Here is a 20,497-nt window from a genome sequence, read left to right as displayed (position 1 = left end):
AGATGTTCAGACCTGAAGCTTTTACAAGAACATGGCTGAAACAGGTTTAGATCAGTTTGGGTTTTGTTTAGACTTGCAGCTCTGAGGCTGTGAGGTGCTCAGGGATATGACCACAACTATGACTTCCCTTCATCTCTCTGGAAGCTGGAATTCAAAACATAGATTCCTCTAAAAGGGTCAAAGTATATCTTTAAGATGAAAAAAAAAAATAATCTGTGGAGCAATGTGGATCCCCCTCTGATGATACCCTTAAAACCAGGTGAATTTTGATACCTTTTTCCCGGCTGCAGAAATGACAACCATGCCTGCTGCTTCCTTTTGATACAAAGCCACACTTGGAGCAATACTCTTACTTTGCAGCTTTTCTTCTTAAAATTCTCTTATGAAGGGTTTATTCAGAAGCTTTTTGAACTGTCTCTTAAATTCATTACATTCTGAGGGGGGTGGAAAAATTATTGTATATTTCCATGAATATTAATGAAAGTGTGGACAAAACAAGCTATTTAATCTAGCAGAGGAGATTCTCACCTGACAGAAAATACCAAAGCTATATAAAGAAGGAAAGAAAAAGCTTACACTTGTACTATAAATCTTCAGTTCCCAGGCCAGCAGATGAACGAAATGAGTTATATGGAGTCCCACTCCATTTCTGGAGAATACTTCTGATAAAGATCTGATCATTTCCAAGGCAGAAATAAGGGGCTTTTCAAAACCAGTCACAATAAGTTATTTCTTATCAAGCTAATGGTCTTATCCTTGTTGGGCTCTGAGCACCCTTATTTTTCAATAAGCTCAGCAGGAACTAAAAACACGAGGCAAACAGCAGGCTGCCTTTGACATTTGCAGGACAAAGCCTGGATGTTTTAAAAATTACTTGGAACTCAGATGCAGGGAAGAGTACTTTGTATGTCCCACAGAGGAATCATTAAATACATACTCCATAGTAGTGAAAAATACCACTGAAGGCTGTAATATCTCCATTACAATCCTTGCACAGAACAATTAGCTGTGGAGGTTTCTTGTCTGTTTTTCAGGAATAGGATGCACAAGGCAGAATAAAGCAATAAAAGCAGCTGTAGGTGAACTTGCAGGGAAGGTGCCTGGGCCCCTGAATTTGTAAGTCTGAGGTGCACAACCAAACTTGCAGTGTAAAGGGAAGTAAGAGCAGCACCTATCTTGCCTTCTTTGTAGTTATTTTTCCTTGCATTTCTTGTTGACTCTCTCTCTTCTAAGAATGCTGATGTTTCTGTCACCATACATAAGTCCAGCTCTCTGTGTGAGCTAAAACTTCTACTCAAGCAAAGGACAAAATCTTTACTTGTTTAATGGACCCAAAGGAGATAAAAACTGAAATACCTGAATTCATGAGTATGTTTACAGTCATAAACCCTTCATTACTGAAGTAATTTTGCACACCCAGTACTTCAAGAGATTAAAAATAAATAAATAAATGGCACTGAGTGAGCTGTTGCCAAGGTGACAGAAATGAGATGATGTGTGAAATGACTGAACGGAGGTAGTAAATGATAAGAAAACAGATGCATGACTGACAGCATGTCTAGAAAGGGAAGGGCCTGATTGCAGGCATCTGGGGAATCTCATCCCTCTCTTCCTTCCTCTGCTCCCCATAGTGATAAGTCTCCAACCCATTGCAGGCTTCTCAATATGGATGTTTGAGATTCATGCTAAACTTACCCTGACAACAGTTTTCTCTGCACTAATCCGAAGTATGAAACAGCTCTGAACTGAGAGCCTCTGTCTCTTTCTGAAGGGAAAATCACAGTTGTGAAGCAGAGCCTGTGATCCCCAGAGGGGGGAATAAAACTCTCACTGTGCTTCCTTCACACCCAAACAGCATTTGGGAACCTCACTCCATACCCAGCGTCAGAAATCCTGACATGTAGGAGTGAGTGTGCTGGGCATGTATCCATTGGCTAACACTTTTGATCACTAGATAGCAATGCCATTTATTGCCAGGACTTTGAAGGTATTTATACAAAGGTAAGAGGTGTACAGACCCCTGTTCCTTGGGCATGTTGTTCAGGGTAACCTCAGCCGCACTAAACCACTTTTGAGTTGGTTTGGTTTTGAGTGGCATCGATGTCAGCCCAAAGCACCTGCTGGTGGAAGCAGTCCCTGGTGACACTGCCAGGAGCCGTACCTGGGGGTGTCCGGCGATGGTGGCGATGTGCAGGGCTGTCAGCGCTCCGTACCCCACCTGCTGGATGTCAGCTCCGCCGTGCAGCAGCGCTGTCAGCAGCTCCGCCTTGTCCTGAAACACACACGGGGACCTCCCCAGTGCTGGGACACGGCGATGGGCACTGCCGAGAGGGAGAGCAGCACCAGCCCTTCCAGCACAGGGAGGGGACAAGACCCCAGGAGAGCTCAGCCACGGGGATGCAGGGCACCAGCACCCGCAGCATCCCCAGGAGAGCTCAGCCATGGGGATGCAGGGCACCAGCACCCGCAGCATCCCCGTGCCTGAGCCTGCAGCCTGCTGGGTGACCAGCTCTTTTCACACCTCTCTCCACACCCCTGGGGCATGGTCAGAGTTCCAGTGATGGGTGTTTGGGTAAAGGACCATTACCCACATCAGTGCCCTCTTGCAGCAGAATAAGGAACACCCCACACGGGTCGAGTAGCACCCCATGTCAAGCTCCTTAACCTTCTGCCAGCTCTGAGCACACAGCAAATCAGAATGGCATCTGCCATGAGACCTTGCGTAAGAAAGAGGATCTTGTGACCTTGTGACACCCGTGGGACTTCCTAAGGCTGAACTTCTGAGTTCCCTCTAAAAAGCTGAGTACCTTGGGGCTAGTCTATACATGGATTAAGGTTCCAGGATGTTTCATCTCAAAATAAGAATCATAATTCTTCAGGAATATGCTGCCTTTGTCCACTTTGTTCCTTGCTGCTGTTATTGTTGAGTCTTAAAATACAAATAAAATAGTGAGAAAAACCAATATTGAACCTGAAGGTGGAACTTGAACTTGCAGAACAGCAAAAAAGGTTAGCAAAATAAGGTTAGCAAAAAGAGGGAAACTGTGAAACAAACTCTTCTGAGATTGCTTCTATTAATAGCAAACCTAAAAAAAAAAGAACAGTCCTGTATCTTGAGTTGCCCTGCATGATCTAATCAGTGTTTCTACAGCAATATCATGCCTTCATGGATGATTCTGCAGAAGCACATGGTGATTTCTGGTGCTTGGGATCTCTATGGGTTGGTTTCCTGCATACTGTAAATGTGAAATTTGTATTTGCACCAGAAGCAGCAACTGGAGAATCCAACTAGCAGCTAGGAGAAGTAAGCTGTTCAGTTCTGTTTTCTTTTCATATTTCCCTTTCAAATAATTTACCTTATAGGCAGCCAAGTGCAGAGCTGTAAATCCATTTCTTGTTAATCTGGATGGGCGCAGTCCCTTTAGCATAAGAGTTCTAATGTGAGATTTGTTACCTTCAGGGGGAGAATCAGAAAACAAAGGAATTTACAGAAAAGAACACGCAGAAGAAATCCTTTGATAAAGATTCCTTAGGAGTCCTTGAACCTCTAAAGAAACAGACTCCTCTTCTGCCACCCAGACCACGCTGCAAAGAGCTCCATGAACTCCCAGGTGGCTGTGCAGCCTCTGGCTCCTCAGACACTTGTCCTTGCACATCCCTGCAGGGACAGTGATGCTGAGGGGTGCTGGTGGCTGGCAGCATGGCAAGCACTCCTGCTCCTGCCTTCCTGATGCACCAGCTGTATCTGCCTCCCAGTGCTTGAGACAGTAATGAAGGACAAGGATGGATCTAACAGCTTCTTTTCTTCCTTCATGTGCTCACATCACCTCATTAATTAACTTTTTTTTTTTTTTTTTTAAACTTCCTCTCAGCAAGCCAGCCAATCATTCTGATGTTACTGGTGCCACCTTTGGATATGATCTTGCACTCCCTAAAGTAAGAGTGGAAATGCCCTTGGTTTGCATCTGTGCAGGACCAGGTCCTCCTTCATGGTGGCATCTAACTAAGGCTGAGCAAATCGTTGATGCATGTTATTAGGAAGTAGTTTGCAGAGCTGAAACCTCAGGGAAAAAATTCTCTTTGCCTCCCTCAGCCAATTTCTGCTGAATACTGTATAAATAGTGCAAGTGGATGAACTAATGACTCACTGTGTGGATAACAGAGCATCAGTGTGGAACAGAGTGGAAAATTCCACCATTAGAGTGTTTTTATGAGCATCCCAGAAGACATCCTGCACTCCTTTCTTGTGTAAAGGAGTGCTGCAAAAAATGCTATCAGCCGACATTTTTCACTAAAGCAATTGAGTTATTCTACCTTTAATCACCATGAAAAGAAATACAGGTATTTTCATTGCACTAGGAAAGAGGTGTGTGTATGGCAGTGCTGCTAACACTGGCTCCCCAGCCCGCTCTGTACCAGGGGCAGTACAGCAATAGGACATGATGAGTGTGGGTTTATTCACTAGTGAACGTAGCCAGTGACTTTGAATTAGTGGAACACCTGCAGCAAAAGCTGCAACATTACCAACCAGCACCTTCCTGGAGTGAAGGTTCAGCTGTAATGGGGTTCAGCATAACTTGGTCCAACCTCCTGGGCAGAAGGGCTTGGAGCACTGCTCATAGCTGCTTACACAGCTGCCAGCAAGGACAGCACAGAGAGAAACGTGCTGAAAAGTTCATCTTCCTGACAACTGTTAGACTGAACGAGACAGCAGTCGTGTAAATAAAGTGCTTAAGGAACACCAATTTCAAACACTTACCCCCACAGATGCAGCAGAGGTGGAGGAGGGAGAGCCCGTTCTCGGTGCGGTAATTCAGATTGACTTTGCAGAAGGCTTCATCAGAGCTGAAAGGAGCAGATTTTACACGATTACTGTTTTCATCCTTTAGCACAGTTTCTCTCATTTAGGAAAAAAATTCAAAAGATAAAACTCAATGGATTTGTTCAGGCACAGAGCTAAATGTTTGCCCGTTTACACCCTAAATCTAAAAATACTTTACTGATACCAAGTGATTTATAGTTTTCTGATCATCCCTGCTATTTGGTCACAGTGTACACATTCTAAATTCAGCTAAATTAGAAAAATGAGATTATACTCATTAGAAATATAACTTATACAAAACCAGTTTATTGAAGCAATAATAATAATAATAAAAAGTATTTAAAAACCCATAAATCCATTTTGAAATTACGAACAGGATTTGCAAACAAAGTAAGGCAGAAAAATAACCAGAAAAAAATCTTCCATCAGGTAAGGTTGTGTTCCCCAGATGAGGTCAGAGGAGCACTCCATGAATGTCCACCCACAGAAGAAAATGGTGGTGTGAAATAGAGACATACAAAGTATTGTGCAGGTAAGTAGATAGTTCAGTGATTCAAAGTAGAATTAAATTAAATTGCAATTAAATATTAAACCCAATGAAATTTAAACCTTTCTGCCTGAGAAATCTTGGCTTTTTTTTTTCCTCTCATGAAATCTATCCTTTTGGAAAATGCTTTCTCTGTCAGGCAGAGCAGTGAGCTGAGCTGGACAGTCCTGCCTGACCCCGGCTCGGAGTGCTTTGCAGTGCTCAGGAACAGGCTGGGGGCTGAACAGGGCACGAGCCTGATAAAACCAGAATTATTAAAAAATGCAGGAATTCACCTTGCTTTGCCCCAGCTGTGTGCTTCAGGGAGATGAATTCTTACACCAGTCTGGATTTTCACACGCATTCCTTAGCAGGGTGTCAGCTGGTGAGGGAACTCGTTTTGATGATGTGAATGCAAACTGCTTGTGCCTGGAAGTTTTTCACCCATTATAATCACGTTTGCCTTTGTTTGGTGACAGCCCTTCACCTGCCACTTCCATTTCACTAATGTGGGAGATGCTTTGCTCAGGAAAAATAAAATCTCATTCTCCAAATACATTTTATCTCCACACGGCTCCTCTCTGACATACTGTGATTAATGACACTGATACCAGGCTCATCTGTTCTTCAGGTTTCCCTTCAGGGGCCGTTGAGGAAGGAAAAAAACCCAGGTTCTGGGAAAGAAGCCCTTGTGTCTGACTTGCCTGTGCTGTGAGGTGCTGGGTGTGCATGGAGGTACAGCCCTGCCCTGGGGGGTGCAGTGCTTTGTTTGAGGTCTGGATTCTGCAAGTCTCAAACCCACAGAGCATCTTCCTACTGCCAAGTCATGTCTGCTGCTTCAGTTTTAGAATCACACTAAAAATCCACAGTCCCAGCACTTCATGTATGGCAAAGAAGCCAGGTTTAACAGTTTTAGCTATATATTTAACTTTTCCTTTCCTCCCATTTTCAAGAAAAATGATGATAAAAGGTTTCAGCTTGTTTTCTTAACGATGTTCAATCTTAATCTGATTTGAGTTCTTGTAAACAGGTAAAATTTTAATGGTTTTGTGAGAAAATATTGCAAGGAATAATTTCTACTTCCCCTAATTCCTTTCTGCAGACATAACTGTGTGCTTTAAGGAAAAGACATTCCAACTTTTTATTTTTAGGATGCATTCATAGCTCTGAGATATGAGAATAGAACAGGGGCAACTTTTATCTAGGAAGTGACAGGTGCCATGCTACTTATAAATTTACTTTTTATCTCTTGCAGCTTTGTTTGCTTTGCTTTGGCTTTCTGTGGCTGTGGACATTTCCCCAGTGACCTGTGCGTGTGGTCCCTAAGTGTAAAATGAGGATGCTGACCCTTCTTTCCTCTGCTAGGCTTTGTCATTTTTGTCCTGTTTATGTTCCAAATCTCTCAGAGCAGGGACTTTAGCAACTCCTTGTTTCATTTTCATCAGACAAATTACTCTTATTTTCCTTAGCTTCCAATCAATCTGGATTTTCAGTCCCCATCTTTTTTAAGAAATGGTTTTGTTATAATAGTGGGAGAAAAAAAAATGAATTCCTCTGGTGATTCAGGAATGAGAAGTCTTCCAAAAATAGCCACTGCTACTGTAGAAATGGTTTTCATACAGTCAAGATTGATTTTTTTTTTTACCCAGGATTTTAAATACTCACAGAATCTGAGTGATTTCTTCACCCATGGGTAAAGCCTTTGGAACAGAAATCACTGGCTGATGACTTCTCAAGCCTCACAGAAAAAAAAAAAAAGTCTTTGCAATGGAATGTGGCCACTATCATTAATTCCTACTCCTTGTGTGGGAAAGAGCAGGGCTCTCTATCCAAGAGGAGTTTGGCTGCTGTGAGACCTGCCTGGGGCAGTGAGATGACAACCTGAACTGCCAAGGGTCTGCTCACCCTGAAGTTAGCTTTTCCTTTACTCTTACACCTAATGCAGGAATTAAGCAATTTCCCTGTCTAACCAGTTGTCTTGGTTATCTAAGATAAAGAGTATTCTGGCTCCGAGTTGTTAAGATAATTATTTTTTACTACTAGAGGGGCCTGGACAAGCCAAGTACCAAGGTACTTTGCTGGACCACAGATAAAGTGAGCAGCACATTGCAGTGACAAACCAGTGATGGCTTGGATGTCTCAGGCTCAAGCAGTGATTATGGTAGCTGAAAGTGAGCATAATGAATAATTTATATGACCAGTTTGGCTGCTATGAGCTGGTGATTTATTTCTGATCAGAATCCCCTGTTTTTCCAGGTGCTTTTGATGTCTGAAATTATTCACCTGATCATTTTCATAATTTACTCAATGGCCTGGTTGTTTTCTGTATTGGAGTTTTTCAGAAAACAAGCAGGCAACCAAGTTACTTTGTTGATGGCAAGGTGTTGTCCTGACAAAAAGATTATAATAATCAATCTGAAATCCCCTCTCAGAGGAAAATCAGCTTCTGTGCTAAAAATGTGTTACTTCAGCGATATTCCTGTCTGAAGAAACACACTGGCAAAACTGAAAAGTACACAGCCAAATTAGACACCCCATTAAAGCCAATTGCTTCACAAAAGTATGCAAAATGTAAAATATCAGCACTAACAGCCACTAATTTGGGTGCTGTGCTGTGGGACCCTGGCCTTGAACTGAAATGACACATCCCCAGAAATAGACATTACAGAACACACATTCCATAGGTGACAAACTCCTTCCATAAAAGAACACCTGAAGCTGGAAATACTGTTCAATAGCAAATACTCATTTGAAAGAAATTAATAGACAGGTTTCCAGAATATTTTACCTGAAAACATGCTTCAGTTCCAGCAGCTCCTTTTCTTTGATTTGCAGGTCATCTTCTAGTCGTTCGATGATGATAGCATACGACTCACTAACTTTCTTCTTCCATTCATCTAACAACAAAAAACACCAATTCATAAAACCCTTCAAAACATACAAAATCCAGGAACTCAAAGCAAAATGTCCCGGGAACCAAAGCACTTCATTTTTAAGCATGCATTTGTACACTGTTTTGTATATTCTTCTGTTAGAGTATGAAAGTCTAACACATTACAGATCTCTCAGTGTTCTTGCTGCAGCCAATCCAAGCACATACACACTGATTTCAGAGACACCTAATACGTGTTAATCCTTAGCAGAAATATTTTTAATTTGAACATGACAAAAACCAAACTTCTGGTTGCATTTGTTAGCTCGTTTCCTAAATCTTAGCATAGACACAGCATAGAGAGGTTGGAAGTTTAAAGGTTTTTCTAATGAATACAAGTTAAATCAACAATAATCTAAATTAATATGATCTTATACAACTGCACAAAGACATTTAGTTTACTAGCCTTTTATCCCATTTTACAGACTGCAGTTTGGGTCAAGCCACTCTTCTTGTAAGCTCAGAACAATACAATACCTAATTCTTGAACTCTAGAGTGGATTAGCAATTAGTTATTTCCTGAAATACCATTTGCTGCTCATAGATGGATGGATGGTATATTGCATTTAAAAAAGCAACATTAATTACCAGTGCAAGTTTGGGTTGGTCTAGATTTATAATTTCCCATTCGTCCAATCTATCTTCTTTGTTTCAGCAAAGTTCTTGCAGTAATATGATTCCTTGTTCAAGAGCAGTGACAGTCCTACTGAAAAATACTTTTGATAGTCTCTGGCTAAAAATAAACCCTGTGCCAAATGGAATGTCATGCAACAATGACACAGAGCACAAGTCTGTGCTGGTGACTGTAAAAAATATAACAAAGGTACCTAATCCCTTTGCTTGGAGGTCTACTGACAGTTCCAGGAGAAACCTTTGCTTTCATCTGTTGGCCACCTCAGGCTGGTGGGAAGCAGGTAAAATTTAGCAGCTTGCTACCAATTTTGTAGAAAAAAAAAATTTCAGAAGCTGAATGCCAAAGATATTGTATGGGTCTGTAAGGAGTGCTGGGGGTCCCCAGTTTGGAGAGGACAGACATGATCTCCACCCATGACAATAATAAAATGTGTCCTAGCAGAGGGGGCTTTAGGAGGTGCAGATTGTGTCTCGCCAGCAAACACGGAGTCCCTGCAGCCCGGTGGTGTCTGCAGGGTCCTGTGCCAGGGCAGTGCCCCTGGGCTGGACTGGGAAATGGGCAGTCAGGGGTTCCACAAAGGGACACAGAGTCCTTCTGAGGGACATCACCTGGGGGAGGCTGGGATGGACACCCCGGGGTCCTTCTGATGCTGCTCTGCTGAGGTGGAATCTCTCCAGAAAGGAAGGACACAGTCAGGCTGCTCTGTTCACATCCCAAGCAGACCACACGTGAGACAACCCAGGAGCAAGATCTACATAGATCTGTGACTGAATGCTGTCCTCAGCCTTCTCTCTCCTCTTGGTTGGTATTTATCTTGGACCTGGTGCCACAGGAATGCAGTAAAACCCCCATAACCTGGCCAGCTGGAAGGGTGAACTGAGCAAGCTGGGCTCAGGGTGCACCCACACACAAACCAAAATGAACATGGACTGTGGTGCACGGACACATCCTGAGAGGCTCTGTGCTGAGGAAAGTTTTGCCAACAGCAAAAAAATTCTGGTTTCCACCTGCACAGGCTGAACCTCCACAGCAAGGTGCTTAGCACAGATCTGCTCACCTACTGCCTGCCCTTTTCATACCCATTCCCTGTGTTTTCTGTCAAATGGAACAACTTTACGGATGTTGTCCCAGTCAGTTATAGGATTCATGCTGGTTTCTGTATGTCTCTTTTCCTTCTTTTGTTGTTTGTATTGTTTTGTTTACTTTATATTTAAAATATATATTTTTATATTTACTTTTTTATTTGGTATACACAAATGCATAAAAATATACATACTTTTATGTACTTAGATATGTATTTACGTATCAATTTGTATATGTAAAGTGTGTCGATTGACCTCAGTGTAAGTTCTTAGTTTTCACAGCTAGTGATTTCAGGCAAGAAGATAGATAACACACATATAAAATCTCCAACCTGTTGCATCCCACTGCAAGCAGCCTTGCTCCCCTGGGATTGCTCCTGACACTGCACCAGCTCTCCCATTCACCTGCTCTGGCTGACACACAAAACCAAGGGTGTATTTCAGAAGACTTTGGACTGCTTTTACAATACACCCTGTGACATTCATCCAAATATTTGCAAAAAGAAAAAAAAGCACCACTCTGGTAACTGATCCTCCCCATCCTGTTGCCAAGCAACTGAGAGAGCTAGCAAAGCAGTGCTGAGACAGGTACCTCCTCTGCTTCTCTGTGCTGGGTGCCCTTTGTTTCCTTTGAATATCTAAAATGCCCAAGACAAGGGTTTTGGCCATCCCTCCCACCCACTGGAGAGCAGTGGGGTCAACCTTCCTGCAGGACACTTGGCATCAGGAGCTCACCAGTGGAATCACCTTGTCTTTTCATAGCACTGGAGCTTCCTGGTACCTGCACAGAGGAGAGAGTGAACCATACGAGGAGCATCACCTTGGGTTGGCAAATGAGATGAATCAGCCTTCTGCCTCATACCAGTGCTTGTGGGAGATGCTCTGGAAGCAGGGCCTGAGGTGGGCAGGGTGGAGGAAAGGTATGGATCCTGTAGGGTGCCTGTAGCTGGGGGTGGGATCCAGCAGCTCCAAGGGCATTGATGAGTTTGGTGGGAAATTGCTTGAAGCAGCAGGAGGTTTCAGCAGGGGTGAGGTGAGGGGTGATGACACATATGAGAAGCAGTTGCAGAATAATTGAAACTAGGCAGGGAAAAAGACAAAAATTAATAATAATTGCAAGCCTGTTGGCAGACAGTTAGCAAACAGAGGAGAAAGGGATAACTGCACTGACTACTGTGCCAGACCAGCTCTAATTAACATCCATACAAATAGCACTAAAATGTCAAGAGTAGTGTTTTTCAATAAGTCTTCAGATGTAATATTTACAGAATACTGAGCTGTAAAAATTTCTTTGATTAATTATTTAGAAGTTTTAATGCAGTTTTATGTTTGGAACATTCAGTTGTCATTCAATCTTACAAGAGAAAGCTGAAAAATTATTTTCCTGTTTCTTGTTTTATATGTCCTTCACCAGGAGCCTACACAGGACTAAGTAATTTGAAATGATCTTTATTTTCTAAGCCATCAGAACATGTCTGTATCTATCACTTACTTCAAGAGGCTGCAAGTTGCTCCTACACATTTCAGTGTCACTCTGGTGACATTCAGATACACCACAGAAAATGAAAGTGATATTAAAACAAAATGCATCTTCCTGAAAACAAAGTACCCAGAGCTGTGCAGCCCATGAGATGAACCAGGTGTTTACAATGGCTTCTCTCTGGCTGTGGATTAAAAGCAGTGTACAGAAGGGCAGTGCTGCTGGTTTTGCTCTCCCAGCACTGCAGTGGCATTTGCACAGGAATTAGACTTCCAGGGGTGTGGGGAGGAGAAAATGAAGCTGTTGCATCAGAGATTTAGGAATGAGAAGAGGCTGGAACTGCTGAGCTCCAGAACATGCAAACTCCCTGCCCAAGTCAAGCATATTTCTGTGCAGATCCAAATGGTTGTTGGAGCTTACTTTGTTTCTCCAGTTCCCCAAATCCTTCTGGCACAGATCTTTCAGCTGCTCATTTTTATTTCAGCTGCCTTCCCTTGTGTTCTTTTTTAAGTGCCCAATTTCTCAGTGTTCAATTTCCTGCCTAGAAGGTTGCTGAAGTAATCCTCCTCTCTCAAATTTCATAGTGTACCATATACAGTATGGATAAATCTCTGTTCATTACAGCATGCTCTAAAAGCATTCAGGGAAATCATTAAGATCATGTTCATTATGAGCCCTATTACTGCACTACACAGCAAAACTAATTAAATAAAGAAAGCTGACATGAATAAAATAATTAAACACTCATCTTGGCTTTATTTGAGGGTGCACTAGCCTGAGCTGCATTGCAGGATAGATGGAACCAGACCATGACCTAGAGACCTGATGGACACTGCATCCCTCAAGCAAACTCCAGAAGCCTCAATCAAAATCCAGCTCCAAATTTCAGCCTCCTGTCCTTAGAAGGTCCCACCTTCTCCAGCACTGCATCCTCTGCTGGGAAACAGCAGGCCAGCATGCCAGACCAGTCCTGTCCTGATCCTGGAAACCAGCAACCCCATAACTGCTGCTGAGTTTCACTGCCTGCCTTTCACCGGCCTCTCGCTTTCCCTAGGACAAGTTTGCCCTGAGAAAATTGCCATCCTTTACCTGCATGTCAGACTGTGAATCAGAAAGCTGAGGTACAGCCTGGGCACCCCAGCTGCAGGGCTGTGTCTGTCCAGGGACCCCAGAACCAGGGGCAGGAGGGTCCCCAGGGCTGGGATGCTGTTGGGATGCTCAGCCAGAGCTCTGCAGCTCTTGCTCCTCTGCACTGCCCCAGGCTCTGTCCCTGCTGCACTCCAGAAACCTTCACCCCATCAGCACACTCGCCAGGGGCAAAAGCTGCTCAGATCAAAAGCAAAACTCCTGTCGACTTCAGTTACATAGGGAATGAATTCAGGTTTTTATTCTGGAGCTGACAGAGGAAAGTCAACAGAACGAGCTACTTTCAGCTTGACAGGGAAAAGCCACTTTTCAGCATTTAATACTCGCAAAAAAGCCTTCAGCAAAATGTGCCACATGTCTACCATATCCTTTCACCAAAATTCATCAAATTGCAACGGATATGTATTTTAATTTTGAAACTCCAGCAGCCCTTGACAGATGGATGCCTGGCTTGCCAATACCATTATCAATTTCCATGCACTAACATTCTCTACAACACGGTCCATTTTCTCTGACTATTTCCATAAACTTTCTAATCTCATACTTCACAATGATAATTTTATTGGACCACAAAGGATTAGGGATGCATTAGAAATTTAATGGGCAAACACGCACTTCCTGTGGCTCAATGGAAATTAGTGGAAACACATAAACATATAAAAGTGTTTGTTTCTTAGTGTGAAGCCCAAAAATGAATTTACACAATGAGTGAACATGCACACATGTAACTCTATGTGCCATAAAAACATACGGGAAAATAATGAATAGAGCTCTCCATTAAATAAAATACATATTTAATAAGTTTTCATAACATACTACATTAAACTCTTAGTTTAAAAATGAAAAATACTACAAATCCAGATATTTCAGTGCCTGCAGCATAAATTCATTAAGCTTTCTGACATTACCTATGTCTAATATTGACCAAACTCTGCTTTCTAAAACTTGAGACAAAGATGTTTAGTGTGGAAGTGTGACTTATAACAGCCTGGTGCTGCTTTCTGCCTAAATCAAATCTACACTTACTCCATTACACTATGCTTTTCCTCATCCTTTTTTCCCCACTGCTTACATGTCAGAAGCTAATCCATTTTCTACTTATATCCAGACTGCTCTTGGTAATGAAATCAATACACAGCACTTAAGGAATTTAGAATAAATGCAATTGTAACAGATAAAGTGAATGATCCTGTTAAAAGAATGCAACTTCACTGTTACTAAACATCCAGAAAGCTCTTCTAGCAGTAAAGTAATCATCAGGGAAGTCTTCTCAGAACTAAAGTTTGATTGCCAAGGGAAGATGCCAAGTCCATGCCAAACATTTTTTTTTTCCCAAAACTTTTGTATACTCTGAGCAGTAGAGGAGTTACGGTGCAGGCTGGGGGATATACACACCACCATTTCATGCTCATGTGCTGACTTTTCACTTTGCAACTTCATGCATGTCTTTGACTCTAAGGTTCTCAAATCTACTGCTGTTTCCATCATTAAACTAATGACTTTAGAAACCTCTGCTTCCTCAGAAATTCTCCTTATTCCTTTGAAGCCAACCTCAGCCATTCCTAGCCTCCATGTCTATCTCCTTTGTATCTCTTCTTGCTCAGAAGAAATCCTCAGGGAAAGTACTATGGCTCTTGAATCTCTTTATCAATGAGAAGAAACTTGTTGAAGGTTAAACCAGCCTGGGTAATATTCATGAGCTACTACACTGTGATCTGGTAGGCAGCGTAGGAAAGATGCCATTAGGGAAATCAGTCAGTCGGGAGATAAACACTGCTATAATGATACACTAAATAAAACATGAAAACCCACAGGTAAATGCCAGAGAAAAAGACATCCTGTGTTTGCAGACAAATTACACTGATATAATACACAGTGCATTCATAAAAATAGAACGAAATGGAAAAACTAAAGGTGCAGTCATGATAGAAGGAAAATTAAATTATTTGAGGTATCTGAATCTAAACTTAGTGTGAACAAAGTTTTTTCCACCTTGTAGCACACACTGAGTGTTCAGGGGACAAGCTGTTGTCAGCACAGTGGGTGACAGGAGTGGGACAGGTTTGCAGCTCTCCCTGCACATCACTTTGGTGGTGCCACAGCCCACAGCAGAACAGCACTGGTATGACCTGGCAGGGACAGGAAACCTCCCATGCTTCCAAAAAAGGGGGAGAGGGAAGAGGTGACCAAGTAAATTTAACATTTTAACATTTACATTTAAATGAGTACATACAAAATAAGGCACTCCCTTTTTTCATCAGGCCAGAACAGAAAGTGTAAAAGGCAACTTACCTTTTTGGAGTGGATCTTTGGCACCCAAGCTAGAAACAAAAGGACATTTTTGGTAGAAAAGGGTGGAGCAGGGGAAGAGAGAAGAGGTGTGGTGTGCTTCTCTGCAGGTGTGCACTGTGGTACCACACACAACACTGTGGTACCAACCTCCCTGCTGTGAGGGTTAAGCATCACCCCAAGGACTCAGTTCATTCAGAGAAATAGGAAATTAAAGTTTTCATGTGGCTCGTATCAGTAAGTCTGTGGATAACAAGAAGTTGGTAGCTGCCCTATTAAACCATCAGCTACCAAACAATAAACAGTAGGAAAATTCAATCAGTGTCTTGATGCCACCTTTTGACCCCCAAATTATTAGTCATAGTGGAAAGACTCATCTCCCACACAACTCTGATGAAAAGAAAGAATAAAAAAACTTAAAAGATGCAAACAAAATTGAGAAAAGAAATTAATAACATTAAAGACATTTTGATTTAAAAAGTACTTTTAATAAATTAATCTCCACCTATTTGAAACCAACTCATGCTGCAAAGACAGCACGAAAAGAGGGAATACAAGTTATTAATATATCATTCCATATTGCTGTAGCTGGTGTTCTACTTTGAGAAACTTTTAAAGCAGTTTTCAGCCACATTTCAAATGAGCTTGTCCTGCATTACTTGTCCTGTCTTACTGCCAAAGAATACAAAACATAATAATGTGCACCCCAAGGAAAGTCAGCAATTAGTGTTTTAGTGTTTTCAAAAATCTTAAATATTTCATTACTTCTTTCATCAAAAGAATCTGCATTTGCTACATTACTGTTATGCTGTAGCAATGTTGTTAATGCAATTTCATTATTTCTACTTCAATTACATCAGAGAAAAGATCTGTGTAGTTTTTCTTTATGATTTTTACAAGCTGGGAAGTAATCAACCATTCACAAATGAAAACAGGGAATTTATTCAAGTACCATTCCTTCTACAAACCAGACTTCTCTTTTCCTCTTTGTAGACAGATGTCATCATAGATTTGCTTCCTAAACTTCAACATGTCTCCTACATCTTTGAAAGTGAGCATTTCTTCCACAGACAAGAGCTGAAAGTCATTCAATTTAAAAGCTGACATGTGCTGTACAGAATTTAACATTTTTAGTGCCATCCTAACTGATTCACTTAAAGAAGAACAAACAGGAAAAATTCTAGCAGTCCACAGCCCCAAACGAGTGTTCCTGCTGGAGAAGAGCTGCTCTGAAACCTTCACACCCCAGAGGTCCAAGCATTCTAGTAAACTGACTCCAAAAAAATGGAGTGAATGTATATCTGACAAGTGTTTCACACTCTTTTTCAAGTCATCTTCTACACTAAACACCATGCTTATATACTTTAATTGATTGTTCATTTTTATGCTTAATGAACTCAGAAAGCAGTTTGAAGGGATGTCTACTTTCCAATTTATGTAGGATCCACTAATGATGCTGTTCTTCCCTACGGAGACTTCAGGTCCAATTCTGGAGTACTCAATAACAGACCCAGGTCCCACAGAACACCCAGGCTCAAGAATGCTTTGCATGACACTCGCTGACTGACCCAAGGTCTCCCCTTGGCAAGAAGAGACACTAAAAGCCACAGGCAGAAAGTTGAGCTCAAATTTCAGCTTGCTGTCAGATGTAAAATGGAACAAATACTCCTGGGTAGTCCCAATGTGATAGAACTTGGAGTTGTGCAGGACTATAACGTTGAGTGCAGTTCCTCTCAGGAGGGAGTACAGCTTCTGCCGCACCTGCACCAGCTGCGCCTCCTCCTCTGAGGCACCACTGGTGTTCTCTGTGTAATCCTGAGTGGCTCCAGGTCCCAGGGCCTGCAGGAAGTCACCATATGCATCTATTTCACAACAAAGAGTGCCCACCTCCTTGTAAAACGTCACCAGTTGTTTTGCAGTGCTATGATCCATGTAAAAAATACTGTCTGTGTAGACACACTCGGAGCACCCCTCTGGGTCGCTGCGGTGCCCAGAGGGACCCAGCTGGGAAGGGCTCCCTCTCGGGCACACTGCACCCTGCTGGCGCATCCTCTCGACACCAGGCTTGTGCAGGAAACGGTGGCAAGACGTGTACTCCAGCCCTCCTTTCCCTGAAAAACTGGAGGGATCTAACACAAACACCCCGTGAGTGGTGCCCAGCGCCAGGTCCGAGGGGTGAGCCAGGGCAGTGAATCCGGGTTTGTCGAAGGTGATGGTTTCTGCAGTGCTGTAGAGCTCGATGTCATCTGAACACGTAACGAGAACCCCTGGCTTCATCTGCCCGGGGAAATCGATGTACATGGCCAGCTTCAGCTCCAGCATCTGGTAAATGGGGTCACCGAAAGGCAAAGCTGTGAAAATCTTCCCCAGGGCACTTGCATTTGGTAAACGTTGGCTGTAACCACCTTGAAAAAAAAAGACATTTTTAATTACAGAGGCACTGAATTTCAGTAAGCAAAACCTGAACCAATACAAAGATATCGACTCCCTCACACCCAGCTAGGTCAGACTAATACTGCTTAAAAAATGACAGATGTAAAAATCATTAATCATTCTTTCTCAAACATTTCAAAGCAGCAGCTTAATTTAGATCCTCTGATTCACAATTCTTTCTCTACTCACTGATCGAACAACTTAAATGAGCATTTCCCAAGAGGAAATGCTTAAGTGACAGTAATATGTCACTGGTACCAATACCAATTGGTACCAATTCAAGTGGTCGGATCAGACCCATCCAGAATAACTTTTCAGGGGGAACTGTATTTCAAAACTTTAACTCTGCCATCACATTATTTAAAGAGGTCCAACTTTAGAGTGTGAACTGTAAGCCAGAACTTACCAGAATGAATTAGCAGCACGAGAAAAGAACTCCACTTATCACCATACAGATCTTCCAAGCATCGGAGAGCGTGAAGTGTTGATCCCCCATTTCCTAAAGGAAAAATATTTTAGCACCTGCGGCAAAGAGCACCAGGAGTACCTGCGGCAAAGAGCACCAGGAGTACCTGCCAGGACATGTGAAGCACACTGGGACCTGGTGCTGGGGCAGGGTGATCAGGGAGTGTGTTTTAAACGCTGCTTTCCATGCAGTCATTTTGGGAGCCCTGTGCACCCCGGGCCAGGCTGGGGCGAGCTGTCCCTGCCCATGGCGAGGGTGGCACTGGGAGGGCGTTCAGGTCCCTCCAACCCAAACCATTCCGGGGGCAATCGCCGCGTTTCCCCTCCCAGCCCCAGCCAGACCTTCAGCATTTCCCGGACTGTAACTCAACCCTGGAACCAGTTCCAGCAGGGGAAAGAGACTCAAAAAGTTCGCCGGAGACTCGCGGAAACTCCTCCAGACTTCTGACACTGACAACCCAGGACACGAGGGGATGGTTTGGGGCATTTTACGCGCTCCTAGAACCGTAACTGCCGGGCTTCAGAACCCAATCTGTGCCGATCAACCTCCGCCCTTCCGAGCAGGAGGCAGGCACGGCCTCGCACCGATTTTGGGTCCGGGGGGATCCACGCAGACATGGTACCGGACACCGCGGGGCAGCTGCCCCCTGCCCAGCTTCTCGGCCAGCTGCTCCCTGTAGGCCTGGCCCTGCTCGGCGTCCGCGGCCGTCACCGCCACCACGTCCCAGAACTGCCCGGCCGGGGCGGCCTCCCCTGCGGACACAGCGGCACCGCCTCAGGAACCGACACACCGGGACCCGACCCGGCAGGCCCCGGGCTGGGGGCAGACGGGCCGGGCAGGTTCCCCCCCCAGTCCCCGGCCCCGGGGCCGCCCCACCTCTGAGCGCCGCGAACCGCTCCAGCCGCCGGGCCGTGGCCTCCCGCCTCGCCGCGCTCCGCTCCCCCGCCATGGCCCCGCTCTCCCCGAGGCCCGGGCTGCCCCGCCGGACCCGCCGTGAGCGGCGGAACCGGAGCCAGCGACCCGGAAGAGCCGGGCTGGGGCCCAGGGAGGGGCCGGCGGGCGGGGCCCGGGTCGGTGTTGGCCTCCGGTGCCGGGTGCCGGCTCGGGGGAGCGATGGCGGCGGCTCCGGGGCTGGGACCGCTCCGCCCCTGTGAGCGGCGGCTGCAGAACCTGCGCTGGGGTTCGGATCCCGCCCGGTGCTGCCTGACCCGGGGCCGGATGGGCCAACATCTGCCCTGCCCTGCCCGTGGGTTTTGCCCCTCGTGTTTGGGCTCACAGCCGTGTCCCAAAGCGCGTTCGGTACCCGGTGTGTGAAACTCGATCCACAGAGCCGACATCTTCGCTTTGGTACCCACTGTGCGCAGTGAAGGGGCCGGGCGGAGTGCCGCAAAGCTGGGCCAGCTGCCCGAAACGCCAGTGCTGCCTTTACACCCCAAATCGTGAGGGGGAACTTCCCCTCTGGCATCATTCCATCATCCCCACCCACGCCCGGGAATCCCACGCCCGGGTTCATCCGAAGGGGCAATGCGCGAAAATGTCCCTGCTCCTGCTACAAGAGTTGAGGGCTCTGTGCTGGCAGGGTGCATCTAGCCCAGGGTGGGTATTTTAGTATGCTAACAGCTCATTAATATGTTAATGACATGTTAATAAAGTGCATTCAATTACCCGGTCGTTTTCTCCCCTCTGCTCAAGGCTTTAACCCAGGGAAGTTGTGGGCACCGCTCATTCCAATCCCTTCACCTCTCTCTTGCGGGGCTGTCTCAGACCCGGCTGTTTGCTACCAGTTTTTTCTCTAATTTCTAAAATATGGTTTTTTCCCTAATTTTTACTATTTCACTATTATGTGAGCCCTGTTTTTATTCTGCATGTTTCTTTTGTTTTCTTTTATGTGACTTTTTTCCCCCAGAAGTTTTACTTACTGAATAGCTGACATCCCCAGGTCCTGTTTGCTGGGCTCTGGAGATGTTGCTGCTGGTGCTTTTTTCAGAAGAGAAGCAGTCACTCACCTGGTGCCCTAGCTTGTGTTGTTGCCCTGGGGGTATCGAATGCAAAGCAAGGTTTTTTGGGGAGAGAAATGGCTTTCCTGATCTTCAGGAAAAAAAAAAAAAATCATATGTACAACTTCAGATTTGGGAATCCTTGGCTGCTTCAGAATGTAGAATTTGAGCCTGGTTTGGAGGTGTAAGCTACATCTATGTGGCAGTCACAGGAGGGGGTGGGATGAATTAGATTGCTGGTTTGGTAATTAATTAGGACTAGAATTCTAGTTGCATGTGAACTAGTCTACAAGGAGTAGTTCCTACAAGGACTAACATAGACTCTTTTGTTGTGTACAATTACCTGGTGTCTACTGGCAGTTTTTCCTGCTGCACTTCTTTGCCCTGGATATTGTTGGTTTTGATCTGTGAACTTCATTTGTCTTCCTGAATTTAGAATCTGCTGTGACTACAGATAACAAATACAAACAGATAAAAATGAAAGGAAGGTTTGTCTTGATAAGATATCATTATGCATAAAGCTTACAATCAAAAGTAGCTACCAAAGCACTATGGGAACTACTGAAAAAAAAAGAAGTAGGAATTTAAAAAGTTAGAAAAAAATCCACAGTTTTTCATGATTGTAAACTGCTGACAGAGAAGATTAAAGAAAAAAAGATGAATGTTCTCTGCTGCTTTATCAGTTTGAGA

The 20,497-nt window shown here is 44.1% G+C and overlaps 2 protein-coding genes across 2 annotated transcripts in view; both read right to left on the bottom strand.

Annotated features, from left to right (window-relative positions):
• The window catches only part of LOC103534742 (serine/threonine-protein kinase TNNI3K), a 44,905-nt gene extending 35,997 nt beyond the window's left edge, over positions 1-8,908 (bottom strand). Inside the window, exons 1-5 of the mRNA XM_008500732.2 lie at positions 8,869-8,908; positions 8,137-8,245; positions 4,760-4,845; positions 3,357-3,454; positions 2,162-2,272 (exon numbers count right to left, since the gene is read on the bottom strand). Of these exons, the coding sequence (XP_008498954.1) occupies positions 2,162-2,272; positions 3,357-3,454; positions 4,760-4,845; positions 8,137-8,245; positions 8,869-8,908 (444 nt within the window). The remainder of the gene's footprint in view (positions 1-2,161; positions 2,273-3,356; positions 3,455-4,759; positions 4,846-8,136; positions 8,246-8,868) is intronic.
• A 6,469-nt stretch (positions 8,909-15,377) lies between these two features.
• FPGT (fucose-1-phosphate guanylyltransferase) lies at positions 15,378-19,323 on the bottom strand. The gene is made up of 4 exons (XM_030455753.1): positions 18,687-19,323; positions 18,395-18,562; positions 17,751-17,843; positions 15,378-17,316 (listed from the first exon to the last, which is right to left on the bottom strand). The coding sequence occupies exons 1-4, from the start codon at positions 19,321-19,323 to the stop codon at positions 15,872-15,874; spliced, it is 2,343 nt and encodes a 780-aa protein (XP_030311613.1). The 3' UTR covers positions 15,378-15,871.
• Between the last annotated feature and the right edge of the window lie 1,174 nt (positions 19,324-20,497).

The sequence above is a fragment of the Calypte anna genome, chromosome 8, assembly GCF_003957555.1.
Source record: "Calypte anna isolate BGI_N300 chromosome 8, bCalAnn1_v1.p, whole genome shotgun sequence".
NCBI lineage: Eukaryota > Metazoa > Chordata > Aves > Apodiformes > Trochilidae > Calypte > Calypte anna.
The sequence above is the reverse complement of the archived record's forward strand: the minus strand, read 5'-3'. Positions and strand labels throughout refer to the sequence as shown.